Source organism: Rissa tridactyla, chromosome 5, assembly GCF_028500815.1.
Source record: "Rissa tridactyla isolate bRisTri1 chromosome 5, bRisTri1.patW.cur.20221130, whole genome shotgun sequence".
Lineage (NCBI taxonomy): Eukaryota > Metazoa > Chordata > Aves > Charadriiformes > Laridae > Rissa > Rissa tridactyla.
Window position 1 is genome coordinate 80053243 of NC_071470.1, and position 27665 is coordinate 80080907.

The window sequence follows — 27665 nt, forward strand, 5'->3', positions numbered from 1 at the left end:
ACTATAACTTGTGATGGCAAAGCCTGGGGATGCGGAAGAAAGCGTTAAGATGGAAATACATTTGGGTGTTCTTATTGTGCACCCTAACCCTTGTAAACAATGAGAATATTGTAAACCCGAGTTTAAAAAAAACACAACCAAAAAGAAGGCATGTGAGATTGTCGCTGTGTCACCTCTCTTGATTACGTGACCATGGATTACCATTACCTCACACATGTCCCACCACCTGCCTGGGAAGATTCAGAACATCTTTGGTGGAAGGGCTGGTGCTCTGGACTGAGAAGCACTGGCAAATGCTGGTTTGCACTAAATTGTGAGCTGAGACCCGGGATTCTGACTTAGCAATACCAGCGTTTATCAGCCTGAAGTCTCTGAGTTACTTAAAGTATCTACAGACATCCCTAAAAAACCCAAACACATTATGAGGTAGATTTAACTTACTGTACAGACGTTTATATCTAAAACCCAAAAAGCTTCCTAACTGAAGGTTGCTTTTTTTGTCTGAAGGACTCCTGCGTGCATAAACATTGTAAAAAAAGCCCTAGAGCCCCAGTTTACAATCTGTGCCTGAATTCAGTTCATTTGTAACTTAATTTTGAATTCCCTAATTTCATACAACTAAAACCACTAATACTCTTGTATTATACAATTGTGCCACTCAATGCTTCTGCTTCCTGCCTATAATAAAGCACTGCACATTGTTAATTTTACTAGAGTGACAGGTAACTTTTAAATATATTTAAATACATTTACTGGCCACTGCCTTTGCTGTAGGGTTTATAATAGAAAAGATGAAGTGCCTTTTTTTGTTTGGTTTTCTTTTAATGCCGCCTACAGGAAACACTGATGCCTGATCCCGAACTTTATGACTAACACCTAGCTAATCAATTAATGAGAAAAGTAACTTCTGGAAAAGTATGAGCTAATGGCTGACATAATTAAACTAACTATTGATCACGTTAGCTTACTTATACTGGCCTTAAACATATTTAAAAGAAATGTATTAGCTATCTAAATTTAGTGCAGCAACAAAGGCAGGCCTTTAATTGTGGCAACACTATGTTGTACTTAGCAAAGTGACAAAGCTGAGTTCCACATACACTTTGTGTACTTCCACATGTAGTACTATTTGCCACTTTGTCAGCAAGCAGAACACAACTTTGTTTAATTGCTTAGATTTTGGATCATTTCATCACTGCCACTGTGTTTTGAATCACTTTGAATCACCACCTCTTTTACAGCCAAGACTAAGTCATATTCATCAGTTGACTTCCTTGTTATTTCTGGTATATAATCCATTTAACTTTGATTTTTAACTTTAATTTTACCTTCTGTTAAAGTGAAAATGTCTGACTGCATCCCAAACGTTTTAGATTCAGAAACATCAGATCTGTATTCAGGGTGTCAAATATTAGAATTGTAAGTTGTTTCTTTTAGGGAAAATATTACTTATGAAAAGAGTACATCAAACACTCGTTGCTTTAATGCTATTATGAAACAAGAAAGAAGAGGCAGTGTCTCCACACTCCTAGCCCCACTCCCCCTTTCTCACATACTGTTACCTATTATAGGTAATAATTATAGGTAATAACAATAAAAGAATCACTATTTCTGAAAGACTAAAACCCCCTTAAAACACTCACTCCATTCACAAGATACTTCTGTATCCAGAAGCAGTTCTCAACACAAGTAGACAAAGCTGATACTTGGGCTCACAAGCGTGAAGCAGTGTACTGACACCAAGTGAGAGGTTTTAACGGTGCTTACCATCTAGTTGCATATTCACGCCTCAAGCTGGTGTAAGGACCACATGCTATAACCTGGGGAGAGGAAAAAAAAAAAAAAAAGCCTTTAGAAACCTCCTGATACTGAAAAACCGCTAATGGTTACTCAGTTACCTGGTAGACAATCGCTGAAGAGAGATACTAAAATCTTAATGTTACATGCAGAAGAGTCATGTAATGTGGCAGGTAAATAGACGCTGCTTCTAGAATAAAAATTTATTACACAATTTCTGTATAATTGGAAGGCCTAGACTTATTATTTTTACCTAAAGAGAAAACAGGTCACCGCAAGATTATCTAAGGGCACAGTTTGCTATTGCAGTAAAAAATACTGCTTTAAAAGCTGGCTGGTTGTCGGGTCTGAGAAAGTAACCTTAAACTGTAAATCATTATTCTACAGGGACATAACAGTAGTCAAAGGACATATCCTTGCTAAGCACCCTTCACCCTTTGTTATTGATGTTTAATCATCGGTCTGAATGAAAACACAAAGTCACTGCTGGTAAAGTTTGCAGCTGACATAACTAAAGTAGTAAACAATAACGAAGGCAGACAACCGGTCTGCAGAAGTCCCGTTTGCCTGGTAAGCCGTGTTATTTTGGGCAACATGTTTCATCATAACAAAACACAAGGCCAGCCATCAAAGACTCAAGACTAACACTGAGGGCTTACTTGTGTAAACAAGGTTCACTGAGACCAGCTTCAGGCCTTGAGGGCCATACAACACTTCAGAGGAGGAGTCAGGAATCAAGTAGGATATTCAACTCAACTCAGTAGCCTCTTCCAGAGGTGGCCCCTCAATGAAAGAAACAACTCTCTCTGTATAAGCAAGGGACCTTAAATAGCAGGAAAGTGCATTTCCACTACATCCAGTGGCAATATTTTCTGTTTTGTTGCCTAAAAGCTGCTGGCAAACTGAAAAAGGATCAGTAAATAGTTCGGAGAATACCTCATGGTTTGGAAAGCTTGCTTTGAATTGAGAATATTGCTGTGCAAATATATGTATATTTTAAAGCATCAGAAGTCTTAGTTTAATACATAGAGGTTTAGGCTAAATGGATTGTGCTTATGCTCAGGTTCTCATTTTCTCAGACTGGTTGCTCAGCCAGGCTACATCTGAAGTACTTCACTGAGACGCATGTCCCAGATACAGGCGTGTACTCCTGGCAGCACACCAGAATAAGATATACATCATCCTTCCAAAAAGTCCCTGGTAAAGCAAGACTATGAAACATCCTAACAATTTCTTAGTTGCACAATTGGAGGACCAGGACTGCAGAGCGTCCTCAAGTCCATTTGCCTGGCTTTAAATTCCAACTCATTGACCTTGTTATCAGGTTCAACATACCTCAACTCTCTGATCTGCTTATTATAGGGCTCAGACACACAACCAAGATCATGAGGTGGTAAGCTGAGCCCCAGTTGCTGTCTGTGCATCCACTTGCAGCCACAACAAGTAACAGGTGCATCTACTTCAGCTTTTTAGCTTCATCGGGATTACATTTTTGAAGCAAGTTTCCCTATTATCCTGATTTACCATATGTTGTACAAACTAAACTGCTTTCAGATTAAATCCAGGAAGCAGATCTAATACTTGCTACCTGGCAAGGAGTCCACAGCTGACAGAACGAGACCAGAGCAAGTCTAAAGTAAAACCACTACAGCATACACAGCACGAAGGCTGGGCACCCAGCATTAGCTTTCTCTACAAAACCCCTCCTTTGCCCCACACGGGTACGAGCACAGCCACTGTGTATCCCTCAATTTATTCCATCTTCCAATGGTTAAGAAGCTACTGAAATTGCCATGTGCTGCAGGCACCCATGACTACCCCAGCCCCAGCAGCATCCCACAGCTACCACCAACCCACAGTGAGTTACTATCCCACGCTTTTCCCCCCACATGCCTGTGCCTTTGGGATGTGATCTCGCAACTTGTGCATCACAGAACCCAGACCTTACTCACTCGCAGTTTCCAGCCCAAGTCTTTGCAGACCCTCCTGGAGAGCCTCGGGACGGCCCCCAGCCCCTGGTTGCAGCAGCTGCTTGTGAGTAGGTGCCAGGTAAGGGGGTGAGGAGCCCTTCACCAGCCCCTCTAGCCTTCTGTCCCAGGGAGCAGCGCTGCTGCTGCTGCTTGTGCGGGCTCATGCTCCACTGCTTACAGGGCTCCCGACTTCTCCGTGGTGCTCAGATAACAGCCAGCATCCAGGCTAAGTTCTTCACCAAGGAAGTTTCCCCTAAGATTAACATCTCCGTAGAGACGAGGAATTGCTCAGCACTTGACATTTTAAGCAGCAAGGGGCACTCCTGACAGTGGGAAATTCTGCACACAGGAGCAATCTGGGAACAAAAAGAAATTACATACTTCAGGTAAATTGTCCAAGTAATGCAGCACTGTTCTTCACACCCTCTAGCAACAGCGATCTAAACAACTGAAATTAGAGACTATTATAACAAATGGCTCAGAATAACCTGAAGTCTTTATGTAAAACTATTTATATACAACACTTTAATACTGTTAAGAACTGAGAAATCTAAAACTCCTTATGGGCAGAGCATGCACTGCATTGACTAGTCAGTACTGCTGCAATGCCAGTACACCTTGTACAATGATTTCCTTAAAACTTTTGGAATTCAGAGTAAATATTTCCGTTGCCATTTCATTGGAAATTTTGTGGCTGAAAGAAAACTGAAGCATTCTAATTGAGTGCATGATATACAACTTGGAGAATAAAAAGGAAGAGTCCTGACTGAGGGGGATCAGAAAACAGGCAGCGATACAGGCAGCACCAGGGCAAAATGGGCTAAAACACTTCAATATGCCCCAGGAGCAGAGGGTGTCTTAAACAGATGTCTTGACAGGTTCAGCACGAACAGTACAGTCGCAGCTTCGCGGCGTTACACAGGTATTGCAAGCATTGAAAAACTAAGGAAATCTTTACAAACATGTTTTTCTAGTGATGAGATCCCATTCACAAATTTTACGGGAAAAAACACTTTTTTCTTTCTAAAGAACACTCCAGGCCAAAGCAGATAGGAGAAACGAGTCACCAAGGAGGCCTGGGCTGCGCTATACGGCAAGAGCAATCACTAGTTTCTGAAGAATCTCTTCTGCTTTACAACCAAATATGCCTTGCCCGTAAGTTCCCAAGAACTGGATAAAGGTTTCTTACTGTCCCTTGTGTGACCAAGTTGTATTTCTGCTAACAAAGGCAGCTTTTGTTTCCCAGTGGGCTTGTCAAAGGCTTTCAGCCAGAACTTCCTTTGAGAGAAAACTGTCCACTAAACACATATTTTACGAGGAAAATCCTGCTTTCCACAAATCTTCTTGATTTTTTTTCCCAGAAATCTGAAAAGTTTTGGTTTACATGAGTAAAGGATTTGTTCATTTTTCTGTGTTTCCAGTGAGGACAAATAAACAAACCCAGAAACAATTACAGCTTGCCTGGCAAGGCAGTCTACATACTGCTGAGTGACCCGGTGATATCCTGCGGCTAAAATAACACAAATTATGACGGTCTACTTCTACCCTAGCAGCAACCTGCTATAATTTACTCGACAACCTGCCCTTGCTCATTTTTGGTCCGTGCTCTCTCCTTCCTTTTATTCCCCCAACAGAAAGACACACAAAAAGAAGGATAATACTGAGGTGATTTTATATAGACATTGTTCAAATTTGGGAGGCACAGGTTCCTCTGGGGGAGGCTGGGAAAAAGGCCCGCATACAGTCAGGAGAACCATTAATACGTACAGCATGTGCAGTGTGATCCTGCAATAGCAAAATCATGCTAAAGGTTTGATTCATGTGGATAAACCTGGATATATAATACTGAGAGGAAATTTGCTCTGATGTGCTGTATGAACTGAAATTCTACCGGAGGGTGAGCTATAGCGACTTACAGTAATTTCTGGGGCTGAGTTTTTGTACGAAGGTCCAAATATCTCACAGTTGTGATCTTTCGACAGTTCACAAGGCAGCAAAATGGACTTTTGCTTTTTGACAGAAATCACTGAAATTATGGAATGGGTAACAGTTGCTCTCCTGAGACAGCTGTAATGGTAATCTATGACAGAACTGACTCAAAATTCTCACTTAATAAAGAAAGAAAAACAAGTTTTCGTCTCACAATCAAGGTATCACGTTATGCTATTTCCGAGTTCACACGTTGCTATAATTGCTGTTTTTGTTTTTTTTTGAAAAAAGAGTCACTCTGATCTCTTCCTAGCATCCACATTAAATATTTACATTCAGGCCTAAGATGTCTTGTAAAATTTTAATAGCATACCCTCCTATTTAAAAATACAATAACAAAACCTCAACCCAAATCCTAGCGCATATATGAAGCGAAACATTCTTTAACACTGTTTAAACTGTCATTTCTTCCCAAAGTACAAGGATGTTTATGCTCTTGCCTAAGGCGAGATAAACAGAGCAGCATACCACTCCATATTTGTAAATGTTAACTCTGCAAGGTAGAAACTGGCTTCTGTATGCACCAGGCTTCTGTTTCTTCACTGCCCTAAAAGCCATAATATGACATAGGGGTATGTATACATTGAAACAACAAAGATATATGGCCCTGCCACAGAAAAACGTGCAGTCTCACTCTTTACTCCGTGAATCATCCTGACTCCAAGAAACATTTCAAGATTGCCTCCAGAAATGTGGCTTAGGTACCAAACCAGTGGCCTGATAGCATATCGGGGATGATTCCGTGGCTCTGTGGGACAGCTGCACCCTCAAATCTGGTGTACATCAGGAGTAACTTTCCGAGAGTCAGTGGGGACTGACTCTGCTGCTGAGAGTGTGGTAGAACTATACTACTTCTTTAAAAATTTTCAAGGAAATGCTACGAGAACTAATAAGGATAACATAGCAACCACCAACTGCATATCTTATAAGGCCAAAGCACCCACAGCAACAGGTAGAAGACTGAGAGCAAAGAACCCAAGGACAGCCCTTTTATGAGTATGTGTCATTCTAAAATAGACTCCTGCAAGCATCCTGGTTAATATAACACACTGTTTGCCAAATATGTACTTTAAAAATAGCAGTCCACTGTATGGCATACCTTGAGTGGTGTTAAAGCTGTCTAGGTTTTGTTATACAAAGACTATGATAAGTTATAACATGCTGCCAGTGGAAAAAGAACTGAAACACCAAAAACCAAGCTGCAGAAGATTCTTGAATGAGTACTTAACGGGGAAGGTTAAACTGTACCAGGCGTGTCTTAAATTTAATAAATCAGGGCACTTAGATGCTACACATGGATCTAGGATCTCCAGTGATTCAGATGTTTATAGTCTGGCAACTAAACCAACAGCTTGGCCTGAAAGGAAAAGTGTCCAATATACCTGCAGTCTGTAGACCTACAGCTCTAACAGCATGTAGGTATCAACCTTCTGCCGAGAGGAACCTGAAGTTATATACACTCTTCGTTTAAAATCTTGGCATAGATTTCAGCTCTAATAGTCTTTCATTTTGGGAGAAACTAATAAGATTTTTTGCATTTCTACTAAACTCTGATCAGTTGATTGTTGTCCCAAACTTCTACGTCTCCCTCGTTTTTAAAACCAAATTCCAGCCTGTTTGACATCTAGCTCACAAGCTCGGTGAAGCAGAAGTTTTTGTATTTGTTAATACTGGCCAGAACAGCATTAACCTCAACTGGGACAAGTTATTACTTTGTGTTACTAGAGATTTACGATTAGTAATACTGATCCTTTTTCTTTTGCACAGACAAAAGTAAGTTGAAGACATGGCTGCTGCTGTTCTCAAATGAACGCTAATTGTGCAATTTGGAATTTGTTTTTGGCTCCTTGTAGGTTCGCAGCAAGAGCAAAGCAGCTAAGGCTGGACTGTGTGAGGGAGATGAGGTGGTGTCTATCAATGGCAAGCCTTGTGGAGACTTAACCTATGCTGAAGTTATCGTTCTGATGGAAAGCCTGACTGACGTCCTGCAGATGCTCGTCAAGAGGTACAGGAATGCTCAGAATGCTTTGGCGCAATTCTGTTCAGTGAACCACGTGGAAAATGCTGGTTTTGTATGCACTCATTTTGCAGACGTACACTGTGAGCTTCTGATAGTCCTCTTACTTATGTCTGTAACTCTGCTTGTCTATGGAAAAGGGAGGGAAGACAGAGTATTGATCTGAAGGAATTAATGTATATTATTCAAACAGTGGAGTTCAGGCACAGAATTAAGAGTACAGTCTCCAAATGCAAGGACTTTATTTCTCATTAAGTATTCTTAATACTTACAAGGTGTCCATATCTGCATACTGCAGAGTCTTAAGTTATTCTTTCCACCCCTTTGAAGTAGTGAAGTGCCGTTATTCCCCACAGATAGGGAAGTGAGGTGTACAAAAAGCAAAGGCTGTATAGATGGAGATAGCGTGTTACACAGATACGCCTTGACGATGACATGGCAAACGGTCTTCTTGGGTGGTAAAATGTGTTAGTAGTCAGGAGGGGGAGAGGGTCTGGAAAACATGAATTCTATTTCTGTATCTGTTAACACTTCACTAGATGAGGTGGGGCAAGTCACAGCTCTCTGGGTCTCAGCTTCTCCATTTATAAAACAGCGATAGTGAATTTCAGTTTTCTTTGAAGATACTTTGAGCTTCTTAGAGCAGACAATCTTCATGTAAATTTGCAAGCAAGCCAGTATTACTGCTCACTGCACATCGGTCTATTCTAATGACTGTTCTGCAGTTGTCATCAGTGTAACGTATACAATCTTGGGTTCAAAACGACCTACAGTAAGCACATTCTCCCCAGACTTTGTGAATTCAGACAAGATGAACTCTGAATTGCCTTCAGTGTGGGTAAGCCGAGGAAGAAAAGGCCTGAGCACTCTCCTTGTAAGGAATGATGGCTCCCCCCTGAGCTACTGCAGTTCCCTGTGTCTGCTCTCCCACAGGCAGGAGCAGGAGGACAGAAGGGGCCAGGATTCATCAGAACAGCTAACAGAGCAGTGTCACTGGACAGGCTCTGAAAGGCTTTGTCACTCTGAAAGGATTCTGGTGCAAAAAAGTCACTTGTCTCTGGTTACGGGGATGTCTAAACAGCATGTGAAATTCCTCTGTGGTTTCTGCAACCTGCGCGAAGGAACTGTTCCTCAAGCGTCTAGTAGTTCAAAGTTACAATCTGCCTTCAAAGCAAGATGCTCTCAAGGAGTATTAATTTCATTTATAACAGACATTTTGCATGGCCTGGCTGTGCTTGTTGTCTTGGGGTGAGTAATGGATCAATGTGATGAGATCGGGGGAAGAGCAATAGCTGAGGATTACAGCTTACCTTCTCCATAGTGCATAGCTCTTGTTTCTGGTTCAGCAGCGTACCACGTGAATGCTCCTCATGTGACATCTGCGTTCTTATGTTTTCAATTCATAACATGAATTGAAATTACTGGAACTTGTGAAAACTATATTTGTGGCTGACCAGCTGTCTTCTTTGCAGCCAAAGAAATAGCTCCCTATGCTTTGACTCCTACCTGTTGCTGCTCTATAACTGATGTTTCAGTTGGTCTGAAGGCCACAGTACGCTCTAGCTGAAGGTGACAGCACATCTTTCATTCACTCCATTGCCCCTGCCTGAATGTATGGTGAACAGCAAGACATGCCCCAAAAATCAGAACTAAACAGTGCTTAGACCACGTAATTCAGCGTTTCATGGAATGAAACTGTGTCTGTTAGAAATTTTAAGAAAATTGCAGTTGCTCAACAGTGAAAATGACTAAAATGTTCTAAAGGAATTCGCCGTCAGAATCTTTGAATTTCTTCTCATCAGCTCATCTTCCCCAACTCCCAGCCCCTGCTGCCAGTATTTTCCAGGGTATGGGGGAATTAACCGAAACACTTCTCTTTCCCTGCCACCTCCTCCTCTGTGGGTAGTAGCCCTCTCAGCACTATCACCAGAAGGACTTTTCAGGAAGTGCCTTATCATTCTCCAAGAACAATGAGAAGCAAATCCTTCTTTTCCTGAGTAGCCACTTGTTAGCAGTGGAAATTATGAGGAAAGAATAATGTCTAATTAAAGTGGTGTTCCAATGGTGATCTTTACATCCAAGCTGGCAGGGAAGAATATTTCTCCTTGCGAAGCTTCTGACTGTTCCTGAAGTACTTGCATCAATGATGAGGTTTTCATCGATGTTCATTGTTGGCCTAATTTTGCTCTTACTAAGCTTACTGGGAGAAAAAACAGGCTTTTAAATTAGTTTTTAAAATGCCACTTGGCCTTTGATGTCTACAAAAAGTTTTCCCAATCCCCTGTAAACCACAGTCAGTTACTGAACAGCACTACCAGCAAAATCTTTGGTTTACAAGATCAGAGGAAAGAGACACCCTGCAGGGCAGGCACCCTCCAGATGCCATGTGGGGGAGCATCTTACTGACCTTCCCGCCAAATGCTGAACAGATGTATCCAGGAAACATCGAGAGTGGGGACAGAAACAGAAACGCCAGCCTGCCCTTTTCACGTCAGCGTTAGCAACTCTTGGGCTACTGCTGAGTCTAGAAAGAAAATTTCTAGGGGGGAGTTGGGAGTGTGCTCAGCCCATACCAAAATGAAATGCACCATGTAGGGAGTAAAACATGACTCTGAGACAAACCCTGCCGTGCTGACTCCATGAGTTCTGCTTCCTTCCTGGAATTACACCAGGGGTGTTGTTCCTGTGGTGAGCTGGAAAGACCTGAAACAAAAATAATAATTTGACAAAACAGAATCTTAAATGACAAAGAAGAGATCAGACCCAGTACTCTGCCTCTTGACACCCAGATACGCATTTATGTCTATATAGAGTAGAAGTATATCCATAAGTAGCAAGGGCCTTTTAAGGTGGAAATCCTTCTCTCTCAGACATACACACAATCACTCAGCTACCAATAAAGGCTAACATTTAGCTGTCCCAGCCCCTAGTCTCATATCTTAGAAGGAAATGTTTACAGATTTCTGTAATTTATCTCTACTTAAGAGCAGTACGATTGATCATCCAAAGAGCATAATACGATGGAATCCGGCAGCACTCACAAGGAGCTCCCTAAATTAAAATCTGTCTGACCTTTATGTAGCTCCATATGTGGTTTAATGGCTGTTACACGATTTGCGCTATTTGAGAGAGACCCAGACTGCTACAAATAGTATGCTGCATGGCTAGAAAAGCAAGTGATATCGAAGTTTCTTCAGTGCACTGACAGATTTATTTCTTCTGTTGCTTCCTCCAGCCTTTCTTTGTAGGGGGTTCCAAAGTTTCAGAATACCTGGGACCCACTTTTGATTTCAGAAATCTCCACAATACTTGATATTAATACTTTATTGAGGGTACCTACCGCTTCCCTCATTTGAAAAAGTGCTTTGCTACCTTCTAGTCAACAGAAAGCCTAAATAACATGCTGCAGTCCTGCTGTACAGAAAAGGTTTCTTCTTGAATTAATAGTACTTAGTATGGCCCAGAGTACTGAAAGAAGAAGGTAGAGGGTACACTAGGAGTCCTAACATCAATAAAACAGCCTAACTGGACCAGGGGAACAAATAGTTTAAAAAAGGGAGCTACACTGAGGTATACAGAAGGCTTCAGGAAGTCAAAGTAACATTTGCCAGTTAGAAATATGTATTTTTGAATAACTAGGAAATAATGTACGGGTTTGCTACCCTTTTTCACTGGATCACTGGAATAGGCCCAGAATGTTTTAATTATTCCATGATATATAAGGATGGTGATCCTCCCAGGAATTCTTTAAATGTGTATTTTAAGTATTTATTCCCCCACCTCTGATCCTCATCCAGTACTATCTATTCCTTAGAGAGTAGATTATCTGGGACAGGAACTATATATGAGGATGGTGCCTAAAACAGTTGCAGTAGTGGCCACAGAGGCAAAAATTAACCACTCTTCTGGTGTCATGCAAAGTTAATTTTCCCATGCACATGTGAAATATGAAGAAGTATTGTCCTGGAAGTCTCAGCAGCATTTGTCTGGAAACACTACAGCAGAAATGTGCCTGTGAACGCATACTGATGCTAGGAATGAGATAATTCAACATTGCAGAAGGATGGTAGTAAGATCATAGTTCTACCACAGTAGTGTCATTTCCCTCTTAATGAACTGTTAAGTTGCAGAATTTTGAAAGACACAAAGATGCTTCAATTAAAGACCTCTACATTCTGTGAAAATTCTTCCACTTAAATGGACCTGCTAGCAGGTACCACAATTAATATAGGGGAAAAAATACTATCCAGAAATTGCTTTTGTAACTGTACTTACAATTGCTGTGCTTACAGCAGCTTAATTTCTTGAATTACTTGTTTATGTATGTGCAGATCCTCCAATGGAATAAATGAAACCTTGAGCGCTGAAAGAGAAAATGGAAAGCACGATAACATAAAAAATGAGGACTACAGGGAGAGTACTACACTGCAAATTAATACAGCGAAAGAGATTCCCCATGGAGATTTATGCATCACAGAGATATACAGTGAGACTCACCACGGAGCAGAAGAAAGCAACACACACTTTTCTGAAACGAAACAAGAGACCACACAAAGCCACAGAATTACTCCTAAAGTGATAGGCACCTCCAAAGTGCTCGTGACAGATGAGGCAGCCTTCAGAGGGAAGACAGAAGAAAGAAGGCCAGGTACTATGGTCGAGCTGCAGTTATCCCTCTCAAATGAAGTGCACAAGGGCATCAATGCTCCTGCTGTGACTCTCTCAGGGGCAGAAAAATGCACCTCTTCAGGAAGAGGACCCAGTGTACAACAAGACGGGACTAGCCCTGTAATCGCAATTCCCCTGGGTGTGAAAGAGGGCAACATCCAGTGGTCAAGCAAAGTAGTCCAGTTTTCTAGTGGCAAAGAGGTCAAGAGGATCCAAGGTGCGGCTCCATCGCTCCCCAGGGTGGAAGTGATCCTAGACTGTTCGGACAGGGAGAAGGAAGCACCCAGGTCTCTAGCTGAAAGGGGGTGTGTTGATTCTCAAGTGGAAGGAGGGCAGTCAGAAGCACCTCCTTCCCTCCTCTCCTTTGCAATCTCATCAGAAGGCACAGAGCAGGGAGAAGACGACCAGCACTCTGAAAGGGATCACAGACCTCTCAAGCACAGGGCGAGGCACGCAAGTAAGTATCTCCCATCTACTCATTTGCACTGCCTGAGGGTATCTTTTGTAACTTTAACCATAATTTCAGAATTTAGACTGCATTAGAAAAAAAATATTTAGAGGTTTTTTCTGCAATTTTCTAACTTTCCCTCCGTCTTTTTATTTTAAACAATGTTTCTGTTCTTGCTTTATGTATTTTTTCAGGGTAATACAATGCTCCTGGTAATGAGCCAAGAATATACCCATGCCTTCACTGTGCTGAATAACTTTGCTTAGTAGACTTCTACTTTGAAATTAACTCATGACTTTGTCCAACTAAAAATACTTACATCTCCAAAAAGGGCTGAATTCCACTGGTCTTCGAATGTATATTCAGAGGCAATCTGTAGAATATTAAGCAAAAAAGCAAGTTGCTTGCGCACATCTAAGTGAATCCTGTGGATTTCTCCTTTTATAGGAAAAATTTTGCATTGCCATTTGAATCATCTAAAATCAAAGCCATGCCACTGCTCTTAAAAGTTAATAAAAAAGCCTAGTAGAAAAGCTTGATGTTGCCTGCAGAAGAGATTTTGACAGACACTAGCATGTGTATAACTGTTACATGATCCTTTCAGTTTTGTCACTCTTCTCTAGACTGTAAAGTGAACACGCTATTTCTTCTGACTCCCATGCCCAGAGGTCATCCTCAAAACGTGCCCAAGAAGTTCACATGAAAGTAAACTTGCAACTGGATCCAATATTAATTGAGTGTAGATATGTACTATTTATTTGTTTGTTTGTTTGTTTATTTATTATTTTATTCATTGGGGACCTTTCTATTGGTTGCTTGCTCTTTCCCAACAATGTTAAGAATCCTGTCTGGGGATTTAGTAGCAGTATGTCAAAGGTGCTTGAATGTGTGCAGTGATATACTGTAGCAACAAGCTATTTCATATGCAGTGTTGGAATTAGCCTGCTAAGCCACTGCTAATTCCTCTGTAAGCGTATTTTTAGCATGATAACCATTTGTATCTTATTGGCAAGTGGATTAAGCAGTTACTTATGCCTAAGTGTCTGTATGCAATCCACATATTTTTGTCATATTAAATGAAGCATAAAAGAAAAGTGCACATGCTTTACATTTTGGCTGCGAATTTAGAACCAACTGTGGGACTGTGCCTGTCTTTCTTAGGGAATTACTTGCAGTGTCTCTCTCATAAGGCAAAAGTACAAAGAACAAACCACGTGTTCCGTGATAAACTCTGCTTTCAAGTAGGATGTAGATTCTGTCCTTTTCCCATCTCAACTATGACAATCTCAGTTTCCTCTAATATACTGGCAGATCATTATCCTTAGAAACTAACGATTTAATCTAGAAAAATGTTTGCTATTATTATTATTATTATTATTATTTGTAAAATACAATCTACACATTAGAACAAACAAATTGCCAAGCACAGGGCAATAATCTGTGCGCAGGAAATACTATGCATGTTTTTTGTAAAATAAGAACTCATAAGGCAGCATTTAAGCCTAAACTAGAGAAGAACATTGATTCTAGGTGTTTGATCTCTTTAGCAGAAATTTTCTCTGTAAATAGTAATCAGATTATATTTACCCGAGCAGGTAACGTTACTTCAGCCATCTTCTGAAACTATCGATTAAGTTACTATTCAGATGAATTAAGAAAAAATACGCTAACAAAATGGAAAGTTTCAATTTTTTCTTTTCACAGAACTGTATAGGTACCTGCTGAACCCCTTTCCTAGAAAAACCCTCACTGCTGATGCAAGTAGCTTATTCGAAAGCAAAGAACATTTCCGTTTGCAGAGACACTCTAACACTAAAGTCCGTTCTTTTGGAAAATGACTATTGTGAGCATTTGGATTGTCAAAGGACTGAGCCAAGGATTTTGTGATTTGGCCCTCTCAACATAAAATATTACAAATTGCTGGTTCAGTTACTATGCTCTTTTCTCTTTTATGGGTTCTTGTGAGAACCATTGGTCCAGTCATGCTGTCATCTGCCATAATGGCAAAACTCCAATTGTCTTTAATAGGAGAAGTATCCGACTCCACCTACTGACATGGCTAAAAGGATCACTAATAGAAAATACATCACATTGCTTTCTTTAATGAGTTTGCTTTACTTACACTAGAAAAATATACTAAATAATTTACTGTTCTATTTTCATATCTGAGAGGCACACTTTTTCCTTTTGAAATTAAGTGGAAGGGGACCATTGATTTAGGCAGGAACAGCTTTAAATTCTAGCTTTTTTAAAGGGAGAAGCTATTGAGGCTGTCATTCATGAGATGCGGTGGTAGAATATAAGGAAGGGAAAGAAACGGGAACACCACCTGACTAGTGTTGTCCCATGAGGCACATGCTCCATGTCACATAACAAGGAAGCAGTCATGCTGATGTGCAGCGCATCTATCCGCTTTACAGCTGCATCTATTCCTGTTCCACATGACATGATGAAAACCAGTAATTTATGCTTTAAGAAACATGTATTATTGATATATGCTAGTGAATACTCTTGAGAAGTTAGTTGAGCCTCCTCCATTCAGTTCTTAAATGTGTATTCATTCTTGCCACATTTTAAAAATAAATATTCTGGAGCTGTTAGATCCTATACGATTTTGGATTATGTTTCTGGTAAGTACTGCTTGTTAAAAGACTGAAACATGCTTTCATTGTGTACCCTGGCCAAACTCCCATGTCTTCCAAGGGGCTGAAAGTTAATGTTAATGGTATCTGTGTAAGGCTTTTTGGATGTATACTTGCTTTTAAATAGCTAATACATAGAAACGTACTGACTTTTATCAACTATACACATTTTGTAATGCATATGAGCAAACTAAACGCAAAAATGGCAGGAGCTGCTGCCACCGTCAGACAGAATACACTCAGTTTCATTTGGTCTCGGGTGTTAAGCAGTCATGGACCTGCCTGGCTGGGAATGCCTACCGTAAGCCTAGGAATTGTGAGCAAACAGTTGGTAAATACCAGACCATAGAAACTCAATAAATGAGAAAATATCATCTGCCTGTTGCTGCTGAGATTACTTAGGGGAATAAAAATCAAGAGCGCTAGACGTAAAGACACATGCAATGTTCCTGTTGAACTAAGAAAGTCCTAAAGAAAGTGATGTAGCCTTTGAACTTGCACGGGTGTGACTCTAAGGAATGCTGGGTATGGAATTTACAACAAGGTTGATATTGTGGGAAAAGTTTAATTATGATGACCTCTCTGTGCAAAAGAAAATAGATGTTTTAATAGGGGGTAAGGGGACAGTGGGTAAATTTCAGTAGAGATAAATGCAGAACTATTTGTTATTAGTTTCCTTGTATTTTTCTGGGCTGCATGCAATTAAGTGTGCACTTCAATTCTTTCCACAGGGCTCCGGCGAAGTGAGAGTCTGTCGGAGAAGCAGGTCAAAGAAGCCAAATCTAAATGTAAAAGTATTGCATTGCTGCTGACAGCAGCTCCCAATCCCAATTCCAAGGGGGTGTTGATGTTCAAGAAGCGTCGTCAAAGGGCGAGGAAATATACTTTAGTTAGCTACGGTACTGGGGAGTTAGAACGTGACGAAGACGAGGGGGAAGAAGGTGAAGGTGAAGAGGGGGACAAAGAAAACACTTTTGAAGTGAGTTTGCTTGCAACAAGTGAGTCAGAAATAGATGAAGATTTCTTCTCTGACATTGACAACGACGGTAAGATTGTGACATTTGACTGGGACAGTGGTTTACTTGAGGTTGAAAAGAAGACAAAAAGTGGAGACGAGATGCAGACGCTTCCAGAGAGCACAGGTAAAGGGGCACTCATGTTTGCCAAGAGGCGACAGAGGATGGATCAGATTACAGCTGAGCAAGAGGAGATGAAGGCACGCACGGTGCACACAGAGGAACAAAGGGAAGCCACCATGTCAGAGAACTTCCAGAAAGTAAGCTCTTCAGTCTATCAAACAAAAGAGGAAGAAATGTCGAGACAGCAGACCTGTGTGAGCAAAAGCTACACAGACGTGAGCCAAAATCATAGCAAAATGGTACAACAAAATGGCTTTGGCTTAGCACCAGACACAAACCTCTCTTTTCAGTCCTCTGCAGGACAAAAAGCAGCGTCTTTGAATAAAACAGCTAAACCCTTCCCGTCTGGAGTTCAAAACCGGGCAGCTGCACCATTTTCACCCGTAAGAAATGTCACTAGTCCTCTTTCAGATATACCAGCACCACCTCCTTACTGCTCTATTAGCCCACCACTTGAGGCTTTATACAGACCTGTTTCAGCTCCTGTGGCAAACAGAGCTGCCCCAACTGTGTGGTCACCCACCGAGCCAGCAGAACACATAGCATCCAGAGATGAAAGGATTGCGGTGCCAGCCAAAAGAACTGGGATACTGCAAGAGGCAAAGAGAAGAAGCACTTCAAAACCTATGTTCACTTTCAAGGAAGCACCCAAAGTAAGTCCTAATCCTGCCCTGTTGTCCCTTGTACACAATGCAGAGGGCAAAAAAGGTACTGGAGCTGGTTTTGAGTCCGGACCTGAAGAAGACTACCTCAGTTTGGGAGCAGAAGCTTGCAATTTCATGCAGACTCAAGCGTCTAAGCAAAAGGCCCCTCCCCCTGTTGCTCCAAAGCCTTCACTCAAGGTCTCTCCTACTGCTGGTACTCCAGTGTCACCAGTCTGGTCACCTCCAGCTGTGTCTTCTAACAAGGCTCCTTCTTTCCCAGCACCAGCCTCACCTCAGGCAGCATATCCTGCACCACTCAAATCTCCACAGTATCCTCATTCTCCTGTCCACCCCCCAAGTACTCTCGACCTAGCCGGTCCTTTCAAAGGGCCTCAGGCAACCCTAGCGAGTCCAAACCACACACCCAAGACACCAGTCACACCAAGTGCTGGAGAAACAAAGCCACCCTTTGAGATGCCACCAGCTATGAGTGGAAAAGGAGCACAGTTATTTGCCAGAAGGCACTCTCGAATGGAGAAGTACGTGGTAGATTCAGAGACTGTGCAGGCAAACATGGCACGAGCCTCATCCCCAACTCCATCTTTACCAGCCTCTTGGAAATACTCATCTAATGTCCGAGCACCTCCACCTGTTGCTTATAATCCCATCCACTGCCCATCTTATCCTCCTGCTGCTACCAAGCCTTCCTCTAAGTCCACCGCTGCTACCAAAAATACAAAAAGAAAACCTAAGAAAGGTCTCAATGCTTTGGATATTATGAAACACCAACCTTATCAGCTCGATGCATCTTTATTTACTTTTCAACCTCCTAGTAATAAGGAAAGCCTTGCTATTAAGCAGACGTCGAAGTTGTCCCCTTCAAAGCAAGCTCTACCTTTCAGACCACCTAGTGCTGGCTCTCCTACTAATGCCCGGGCATCTTCAGTGTACTCCGTGCCAGCCTACAGTTCGCAACCTTCGTTCCAGTCAAATGCCTCTCTCCCAGTAAATGAATCATATTCACCTACAAGCTACTCTGCATTTTCTAAGCCAGAAACCACCACATCTTCTTTGTTTACTGCTCCGAGGCCAAAATTTTCAGCAAAGAAAGCTGGCGTCACTGCACAGGTGTGGAAGCCATCAATTATTGAAGAGTAAACCTTATAGCCAAAACTTAGTGTCCATTTTGCTTGCAACCAATTGTTTGCAGTGGTAACCTGGCATGGAAACAGTGCCAATAGTATTCCTTAGCTTACTTAACAACGTCAGATGTATCACCTCAAATCTGGGTCCAAAATATTTTAACTTTTTTAAGGAATCAAAATAGATACAAATTTTAGCACATTTATGCATATTATCAGATGATTTATACACGTAACATCCTGAAATGAATAGATACCATTGTATTACGTAAGCAGGACACTAGGTTTTTGCTTTAGGACTACCACAACAGAAACAACAGTAAGCAATATTCCTGGTATGTCAAATGAATAGAGAAGACCTTTCTTTCTGCTCCCCTCCCCAACTTTGTTCTAATGACCTAGGGATTTGAGGACTTTTTTTTTCTTTTTAAAGAAGTGCCTTATTAAATTATATTACTAGTAATATGTATTACTAACATAGCATAAAATAGATACAGTATTAGGCTCTGACTGATCACTAGCAGAATACAACCGGATAGACCTTCGGCCTGCACAGAGCCCCACTGAGTTCAGTCAGAATCTGTCCTGGCTCAGAGGTCCTTCCACAGAAATCTGGTTGATCGGCCAGGGGCTTAGTTTGTAAGCTATGTGGATCAGCTGTGATCCAAAATCATGAATTGCCTCTGTGATTTCACAGAGAATGTCCTATAAGAGATGATGGAGTGTTCTGAAGACTAAAAGAGATGCTAAGACAGACGGAAAAATTGTTAAGAGATTTCCCATTTTGGGGAAATTTGACATCCCAAGTGCAGACATATTTTTAGCCAAGGTTTGCTTTGAATCCAGCAAGTAAGATAGAAGCCAGTAAATCAAAATTGTTCAACAGTCAGAAAGGTGGGCTGGGTTTTGCAGCTGCAAGGTAATGCAATAGTTTCTTGTGAAAGCACAGTGACTGAGAACTGAAGGGATACGTGTATTCAAGAGTACTGATCTTGCAACCAGAGGAGTATATGCCACAGAAATTAGCGCCTAACAGTAAAACATAAATATGACCATGTCTTCCTATTGGTCTCTGTACCCATTTTATTATTTTCACTTGGGGCTTTTCAGTGCTTCTTCCCACTTTGAATCTTTTTACTCTGGTCTTATACTTTCACCTGTTACTTGTCATTAGGGCCTACGTATTGAAATACTGCTACTGTAGAAAATTCTTAAGAGACTGTGGTCTTGAAACCTACTGTACAATATTGCAGTGAATACACAGTCTTGCTGAAATCAAGGAGCTATATTTGAATAGTTCAGCATGTTTTTCAGTAAGCGGTCCTGTTAACATTACTGGTGCTAGGTCTGAAACAAGGTGTTTCACACAACTAAGGGTATTAAAATCCATTCCAAGTGTGAAGCTAAAGATTAAAGCATCACCCTGTGAATAAAGGTGGTAGAATCTGTTAATATATTTGTTTAAACTACCATCCAGCTAGCTACAGACCAGATTACGGATCTTTTATATCATAGGGGTTTTAGCAGAACTATCTATCTTGATGAAGAAAACATTCACAAGAATGAACAACGTCTCCTTAGTTTGGTCCCATGATGGTAACTTAAACTGCAATCAAACTTGAGAAGAATGCATTTGGTTGTACATGCAGAAAGCAGACCGGAACCAAAGTCTAATCAAGCCAATAAAAATCACTCCTTTGAATTTTGGACCTCCAAAATCTTACTTTCCCCTTTAAATTTTGGATTGGGATACTGACTGCAGTCAGAAGAAAATGACCAAGTGATCCATCTCCCTCCTAAAATTCAGGAGAATGATGGGAAATTTTGAAAGAAAAAATAGTTTGGAAAGTTCAAGAAAGAATTACACTGCACTTACCCGGAAACAGAAAGTAGCAATATTTTAATCCTTTGGAGATCTCCCTTCTATCTGTTCTTCACTGTCAATATCTGTATTTTTCTTCTATCATTAAACTTGTCCCTTTCTTCTCTGCCTGTTTGGGTTTTTTTTTTCTTTGCTTTGGTTGCTATCTTTTTGTTTCACTTATATGTACAGACTGACAGTGTATTTCAGGGGAAATCTATTTTCTATGCTATCCCATTAATACGAAATCTTGTCCCTCCCCTTCCCTTTCCCCTTCTCTTTCCCTTCCTTTTCTCCTTCCCCTTCCTTTTCTCCTTTCCTTTCCTCCCTCCTTCAGTTTTATCTGAAGTTACCTATACTATTTTAGGTAGAAGTTTAAGATGCTAGTATCTACTCGGAATAGAGATACCCTACCAAAGATTAGTAGTGCTGCTAGAGAGATACACAGAAATCCAATCAGCCTCACATTGCCTTACATGTTTTTACTGCCAGTCTCCTCCTGTAAAATATGGCTTTAAATTATAATCACACGTCTGTACTTGTTCACTCTACCACCCCAAGAATATTTCCCTAATGAGGAGATTTTTAGCAGTTTTGTACTTGTACAACAAGCGTTGATGTTGATGCATGTGGTTACTAACAAGATAAAGCAGCCTACACAGCACGGCCCCTAGGTCATTTCAGTCTCAGGTCAGTAACTTTTGGAATTCATCACCAGCTACTGAGTATTCTGTGCGAAATACGTAAATTACTGAAATCCAACTTCTAGGTTTATATATGCCCACATGACATACCACTTCCCAAGAACGAAATAACAAGCATTATTATTCTAATTATAGCAGAAGAAACAAGAGGTAAGGCTGTGATACATTCTCATCCAAAGGAAATCAGCTCTCCAGAAAGACAGAAGTCAAGTTACCAGGAGCTAGAGGAGAGCTGCGGAATGAAATGGAACATTTCAGTTTCCTAAGTCATCTGTCTAGAACTAAATTCATCTGAAAGACAGGAATGCGTAATTGTCATCTTTAAAATCAATTTGCTCTTTCTTTCATTTTCAGCACAATCCAAAAATTCACTTACGAATTCAACTAAATCATATGCATGTTTACAGCAATAAGCAAAAAGTCCACTTCTGTGATAGCAATATAAAATATAGCTATTAGCCTATCTTCTCTTTGCTTCATCCAAAGGAAAAGGAAGTGCATATATGCTGAAAATTTGGATTTTGATCACATTTGGATTTTTCTCCTGTTATTCAAATACAAGTATTTCATATGGCCCATAGCAAGTACAGAAGGATTTTTGAAAGCACCAGTAAGAGTTAAATGCAAAAGCCCCAGTGACGCTAGTCCTCTTGAATCAGCTAAGATCTTTTGAAAATCCCATTCAAAGTCCAACTCTGAATTCAATTTCATATAAACACGTCATTCTACGTGCATAGTGCTTGGATCCAACTTGGCTTTGAGACTCTTTTTACTAACCAGGTAAGTCTGTAATTCTTATTAATTTTTCAGAAGACTAGCCTACATAAAGTAGCAGTTTTATCCAAAATGTAATCTCTTGTGAAGCAGATATTTAGAGGAAAGTTGAGCTGTTCAACGTCATGGGTCCAAATTAAAAGCTAACGATGGTGTCAAACATAACTGAAATGTCAAGAAAATAAACGGTTTGGGTAGAGAGAAGCCATCTGAAGTTTCACTTTGAAAGGGCAGTGAGCTTTTGTAAATGGTTTTCTGAAAAAGCTATTAGAATTATTTCAATATAATATGACAAGGCTACCAAGATCAACTGTTATGCCTACGATGTAAGCACATTTAACGGTGAATTTTAGGCCACCCCTAATAGCAATACTTGCAGTATGTTCACATTAAAAGAGAAACTGAAGTGCTTTATGTTGATTTTAGCACTTTCAATTACAGCATATACTGGAGGTATTACCCTGCACCAGTTTGGATCTCACATTCTGTACAGCCTTTTCATACAGCTACCTCTGTCAAGGGTTTATATACTTCCAATTTCTGATTCAGCTATAAACCTCTTGTTGTAAAACCTAAATTGAAAAGTTTTGGTTTTGAGATGAGTAGCTTTTAGACAAAATTTAAAATTTCTGTTGCAAAAATAAAAGACAACATTTAGTTCTTGAACAAAGAACTGCTTAACATCTCCCCACTTCTCTAGAGGAACCACTCTTACAATGTTCCTGCTCAGCAAAAAATAACGTATTATGAAACAAACAGAAAGATATTTCAATGTTCTTTTTCTACAGGAAAATTTACAGAGTAAACATTACCATCTCTGAAAAGTAAGCCTAATTTTTTTTCTTTCTGCTCTTTTATGGAAGAAATAATTTTGCCAGTGTTCTAAGACATGTGACAATATCCAGTGACACTAAGCTGCTTGGTTCCAAAAGCACCTGGCTGATGGGGTGGGACTTCATAACACACTCATATCAAGCCCTGCAGCAGGGAATGCCCAATTCTCTCCTAGAAGCACTGGCGATTCACTTTGAGATCAAGCCAACGCCATTTTGAGATCAGCCATCAGAAGGAGGTTCCAGTTAAATTTTGTCTGAAGTCTTCTTGCACTCACCCTCATTTTATACCCCTAGTTTTATTTTATTTATTTTATTTTGTATACCTAATTTTATTTCATATGAGACGTTCAAGACTCAGCACAAAATCAGCCCTAAAACTGCAGTGACCCATTTTGCTGTCACCACAGCTACCGTGTGGCAATGAGTTCCCTTTGGTTTTGGCAGAGTGCTGTTATTATTCACACTAAAATGAATGTTGGGAATTCAGACGAATTTGTATTTGAAGCAAAGAAATACTAACAGGTTGAGGTATCGGCAGGCTCTAAAAGCTAGGAAGTGAGGGGCTGGTGTGTGGTTCAGATAGGAAAATAAGTGCTAAGGGGCAGAGCAGCAATTTTGAGAGAAAAAACTACTAGGATTAGAGGGAGCCAAGCAATGGGGAGGAAACTCCAGCAAAAAAGCAGAGATCGCCCAGGATAAAACACCGATTGGAGGATCGTGAAATACTGAAGGTACAAGAAAAGAAAACAATCAGCAAGAAGGGTTTAATTATTCTGCACAGAGATGGCTGACTATTTCCAGCCTTTTGTTGAAATTGTTTAGATTACTCTAGGACGACAGAGTGCTCACATCACTGGGCCTGACTTTTTTCCTCTACTATTTACAAAAAGATATTGTGAAAGAACCGAAATGCTAATACCCAGCAAAAAGAAAAAAGTGAGCTTTAAAAAAAAGCAGGCCCTCTCAAGAGACTATTGCTCTGAGAGACAGCAGATCTACAAACATATTATCCTAGACAGCTCCTATACACAAGAGTTGTCAAAAATGCTAAGGTGAACTCTGATAGAAGATTATAAGCGATCAGAAAGAGAACTTGACACCAGATGATGCGATCTGGGAGAAGCACTGTTTATCAAGTATCCAGGATGACAACTCAACAAAGGACCAGCCTTACCATCATGCTCTGCTGCTCCAGCATTTCCGCGGGGAATCCTCTGTTCACTATGAGGTAGGGAAATACCAGTGAAACGACAGCACTCTTCGCAACTAACAATTTGCAAAATCTTTCTCCTCTCTTTTTCCAGGATCCTCTTCCAGATTCCGTAGCTTTAAGAATAAAAAACGATTGGTTATAAAAAGATCCACTCTTCCAGTCTTGCCTTTTTAACAAAACACGATACAACTTTGCCTGAAATCAAACACCCAGGACTCCACTGATCACTTTGGCAGTTTGGCATGGCAAGTGCAAACCTTAATTACACAGCTTGGCATAATGTTATTTTATAATGAGTCTACTCAGCTTGCAATAGAAACATTATACAAAGAAGAAACTTGACAAGATCTTCAAAAACCTGCGGATTCAGAGGCTCTGAATTACTCACTGCTGGTAGATTTCTTGGGAAAACACATGAGCCTGGTAATTTCATAGCACACTTGGTGCCACCGTCACAACTCCACAATGACTGTTCTTACAAGAGCACTTCAGGCCGGTTGCTTACTACGGGAAGCGCTTAGGTTTTTTATCAAATGATTTAAAAAGTAGGAAAAATCCTGAAGCTCAGTGAAATTCGATGTTGGAAATATCTTTACAGAAGCAGACTTGAACTCCTCCTTTAGAAGCTAAGACTAACCATATGATGATAGTTCCACGGTTTTAACATTTGCTTCCTTGAGTAAGGCAGGAAAAGACTTTATCTTTATATAGCATGCTAATCAAGTCTCTGTTATCCTCTGCGGTATTAATAGGCAAAAATCTATTCCTGTTTGTAATGACCTTGACAAACTGTTCTTAATTTCAGTGCATGTGAAACCTGCACAAACCTGTGTGGTAGTATGTTATAACTGCACATTCCGTTAGGCTGAGGAAACTCAGCTATGAGAAAAATAACTGAATCATGCTTACAGATTGACTATCTGGATGACGGCTTCCCCCGTGGGGTAATCGATATGACAATAGTAAGTGTTTTCAAACAAGAAGAATCTTTGATTCTTTTGTATGCCTTTAAGACCGATATCTTAAAACAGAGCCCCTTCATAATTCCAGGCAATTCAAAGATAACTGGTCATTTCTAAACAGGTGTAAAGACTAAACTGTTGAACAGATGAAGTGCTTCTCTTGATGTTTCCACCTATATCTGAAACAATAGACTGTAACTGATTTAAGAAATGCACAACAAACAGAAGAAAAGGAGGAACATTACAGAAATAAAATTCACTCCCAAATACTGCAACACATGTTGGATTACAAAGAGTGACACGGATCACAACACTCATTGATTTCAGTATGAGCTTTAACTGATTGCAAAGCAAAGAATTCAATACATTTATATTAGAAGCAGAAGTTTCCATACAGTAATGACCTATGGACAAATAGCTTCAATTTTTTAAAGATTTTTTTTTTGCAAAACCACCCCTTTTTTAAAAAAAGAAGTTAATAACCACTAGTGATTTTTTCTTCGATCTGTAAGAATGCTTCTTCTTATACTCTCACTGTGCAGGTTGTTGTTGGTACCTGGCTTTATTACTGTGAACAAAAGCAAAGCATGGGCATCTGGGTACACTCAGTTTTTTTCCTAGTCTTGGTAATTTTCCCAGGATATACTCAGGACTATAACTTAAAAGTGGAACCTAAGGAGGTGAGCAGAAAACCTCAAAATCTGCCTGCGGTTTAATTTTCTTTAGTTAAGTACACAGGTTTAGATACGTACAGATATTTCTGCAAGTCCTAGCCATGCTACCTGAGTATCTTTTATGAATCAAACAGGGCTGTTAAGCTTCTTCAGAAAAGGTTTCCACATACTTCCTTGCTGCTTGTTTGGCTGATATCAGAAAGTGCAGAGGTATGACAAATGAGACAAAAATTTTCATTATAGCATTCCATTAAAAATTAAAAAGATTACACAAAATGAGAGGCAGCAACGTAACTTTTTATGGTGATGTAAATCTCCACCTGCACTGTACCCTATTGCACAGCTGTCGGCATTTCAGACGTACAAAATTATAAACTTTTCCCATCCTAAGATTACTTTCAGAGAGGTGTTTTGGAGAGAAACTTGACAGACTTGGCACTGCTACAGGTACAGTACTGAAGCAAGCACCTGACCCTATGTAATTATGATAAAAACAAAATGAAACACTACTGCTTAGATTGAAACACGAGGCACCTAGAATGAATGTTAACCCAACCGTCCTGGGCATTTGTGTGATTAAAACATCCATAATCATCGCATCATCTTCTTTTTTTTTTCTGTAGAACTCCGGACGCAATTCAGGGCACAGAATGGTACCGTTCACTTGATGAATAGCTCTTCACTGTTTTGTTTTGACCTTGTTCCATGCTTAGCACTATTCCTTACTTAATATACACTCTTCCAAGTGTGTTCTTCATGCAGAATCATTTCCTCGTAATTTTTTTTGTTAGTATCCAAGTCAGTCAGAAGCCACAGTTCATTTTGACACTATTGCATTCTACAAATGAGTAAATAAGGGATGAAGGGTGCAGCACTGATTTTAGGACACTCAGTAGCCTTGGGTATCCAGTTCAAGACACTTAGAATCTTCAGAGTCCAGTAGCACATGAACTAGTTACCGTATCAAAGCATGTGGTCCTTAACATCAGTCTGTGAGTGTTAGCAGATCACAGGTCTCCAGTTGGAAGCCCAGAAAGGGAATCCTCATTGACGAGCTATGAAATCCATCCAGTGAAAGCACCTTTTGCACAATATACTCCTTTGCTCTATCATCCTAGTACTTCCTAAATGAAGCCCCAAAACAGCATTGGATGGGGCAGAAGTTGTGAAATTTAATCAAAATGCATATGCACTGGGCAATAAGGCTTGCATTTCATAGTTTTGGAATACTTCAGCTTCCAACTTCACTAATATTGCTTCAAGGTAGCTTTGTGTGTTTCAGACCCAAAGGCTTTCTAAGAACAACAAACCAAACACCAGAATACTATCATATAGCATACTGTAACTAAGAGGTTCCTCCAGCATGGCTTGAACCACAATAGACAACTGCCGTCATGTTGCTACAGTAAGTGGCAGCAAACACATGTTGACATCCCACCTGTAAATCAGCACCAGGAGGATGACACGGGTTTCCAACGGGGATTCACAGTCTTTTCTGACAGCAGGGACTCCAAGGAAGGACAAACTCCATTTCTCTGGGGAAGAAACTTCCCTGGAACTCTGGAGAAAAGTACACAGTAGTGTGCACAGGTTCTCTTCCCTAAGAGTACCTTTCTTGCCCCATTTATTAATCTTTTTCTTTTCCTTGTCTCTTCATCGTAGCCTCATTGAGAGCAATACAGGTCAATTTTCCATTCCTTAAGCTTCTCCTCCAAGCTCAGGAGCCTTGGCCATCAGGTCCTAGCCTCATCACTCTCCAAGCCAGTGTTGAATACAGATTTTCCTTCTGTATCAAGCATTACCAGCTTCTGGTTTTGCTTTCTGGTCCAGTCTCTTCTCTGTCCTTCCCTTGTCTGTTTCTTCTACCCTGTTGAAAGTCTGCTTCTTGCCCCCCTGCATTCAAATCAGACATTCCCTTTGAGGCCGCTTGGGCACAGACAGGAGGTCTTGGGCTCTGCCAAGGGAAAGCTGTGCTCTGCAGGGCATCTCAGTCCTGATCAGTGAGTGCGCAGCCTCAGGTCCGGACCTGATGGTGGGAAGAGACACGGGTATGCACCATAGGCCTGCATGCACGACTTTTTTGTGAATGAAAACCCAGCTGTGCACCCAGCTGTGGAACACCCCAGTGACTTCTCCAGCCCATGGGGGTACACATAGCCTCAGGTTACACAGGCAGAGAAAGGAC

The 27665-nt window shown here is 40.7% G+C and overlaps 2 protein-coding genes across 8 annotated transcripts in view; one reads left to right on the forward strand and one right to left on the reverse strand.

Moving 5' to 3' along the window:
* Window positions 1–23901, reverse strand: part of SEC24D (SEC24 homolog D, COPII coat complex component) — a 145339-nt gene extending 121438 nt beyond the window's left edge. For 2 of the 7 annotated variants that reach the window (XM_054203705.1, XM_054203704.1), the window contains exons 1-5: window positions 12360–12663; window positions 12049–12136; window positions 10396–10476; window positions 3750–4123; window positions 1768–1820 (exon numbers count right to left, since the gene is read on the reverse strand). The gene's annotated coding sequence lies outside the window, so the exon portion shown is untranslated. Of the gene's footprint in view, window positions 1–1767; window positions 1821–2050; window positions 2069–3740; window positions 4124–10395; window positions 10477–12048; window positions 12137–12270; window positions 12289–12359; window positions 12664–13208; window positions 13263–23805 lie in introns of those variants that run through there. The other 5 variants (XM_054203708.1, XM_054203706.1, XM_054203709.1 and 2 more) reach the window with 5 other exon arrangements.
* The window catches only part of SYNPO2 (synaptopodin 2), a 91915-nt gene that overhangs the window by 53904 nt on the left and 10346 nt on the right, over window positions 1–27665 (forward strand). The window contains exons 2-4 of the mRNA XM_054203718.1: window positions 7610–7761; window positions 12105–12898; window positions 16263–18442. Coding sequence (XP_054059693.1) covers window positions 7610–7761; window positions 12105–12898; window positions 16263–18442 — 3126 coding nt within the window. The remainder of the gene's footprint in view (window positions 1–7609; window positions 7762–12104; window positions 12899–16262; window positions 18443–27665) is intronic.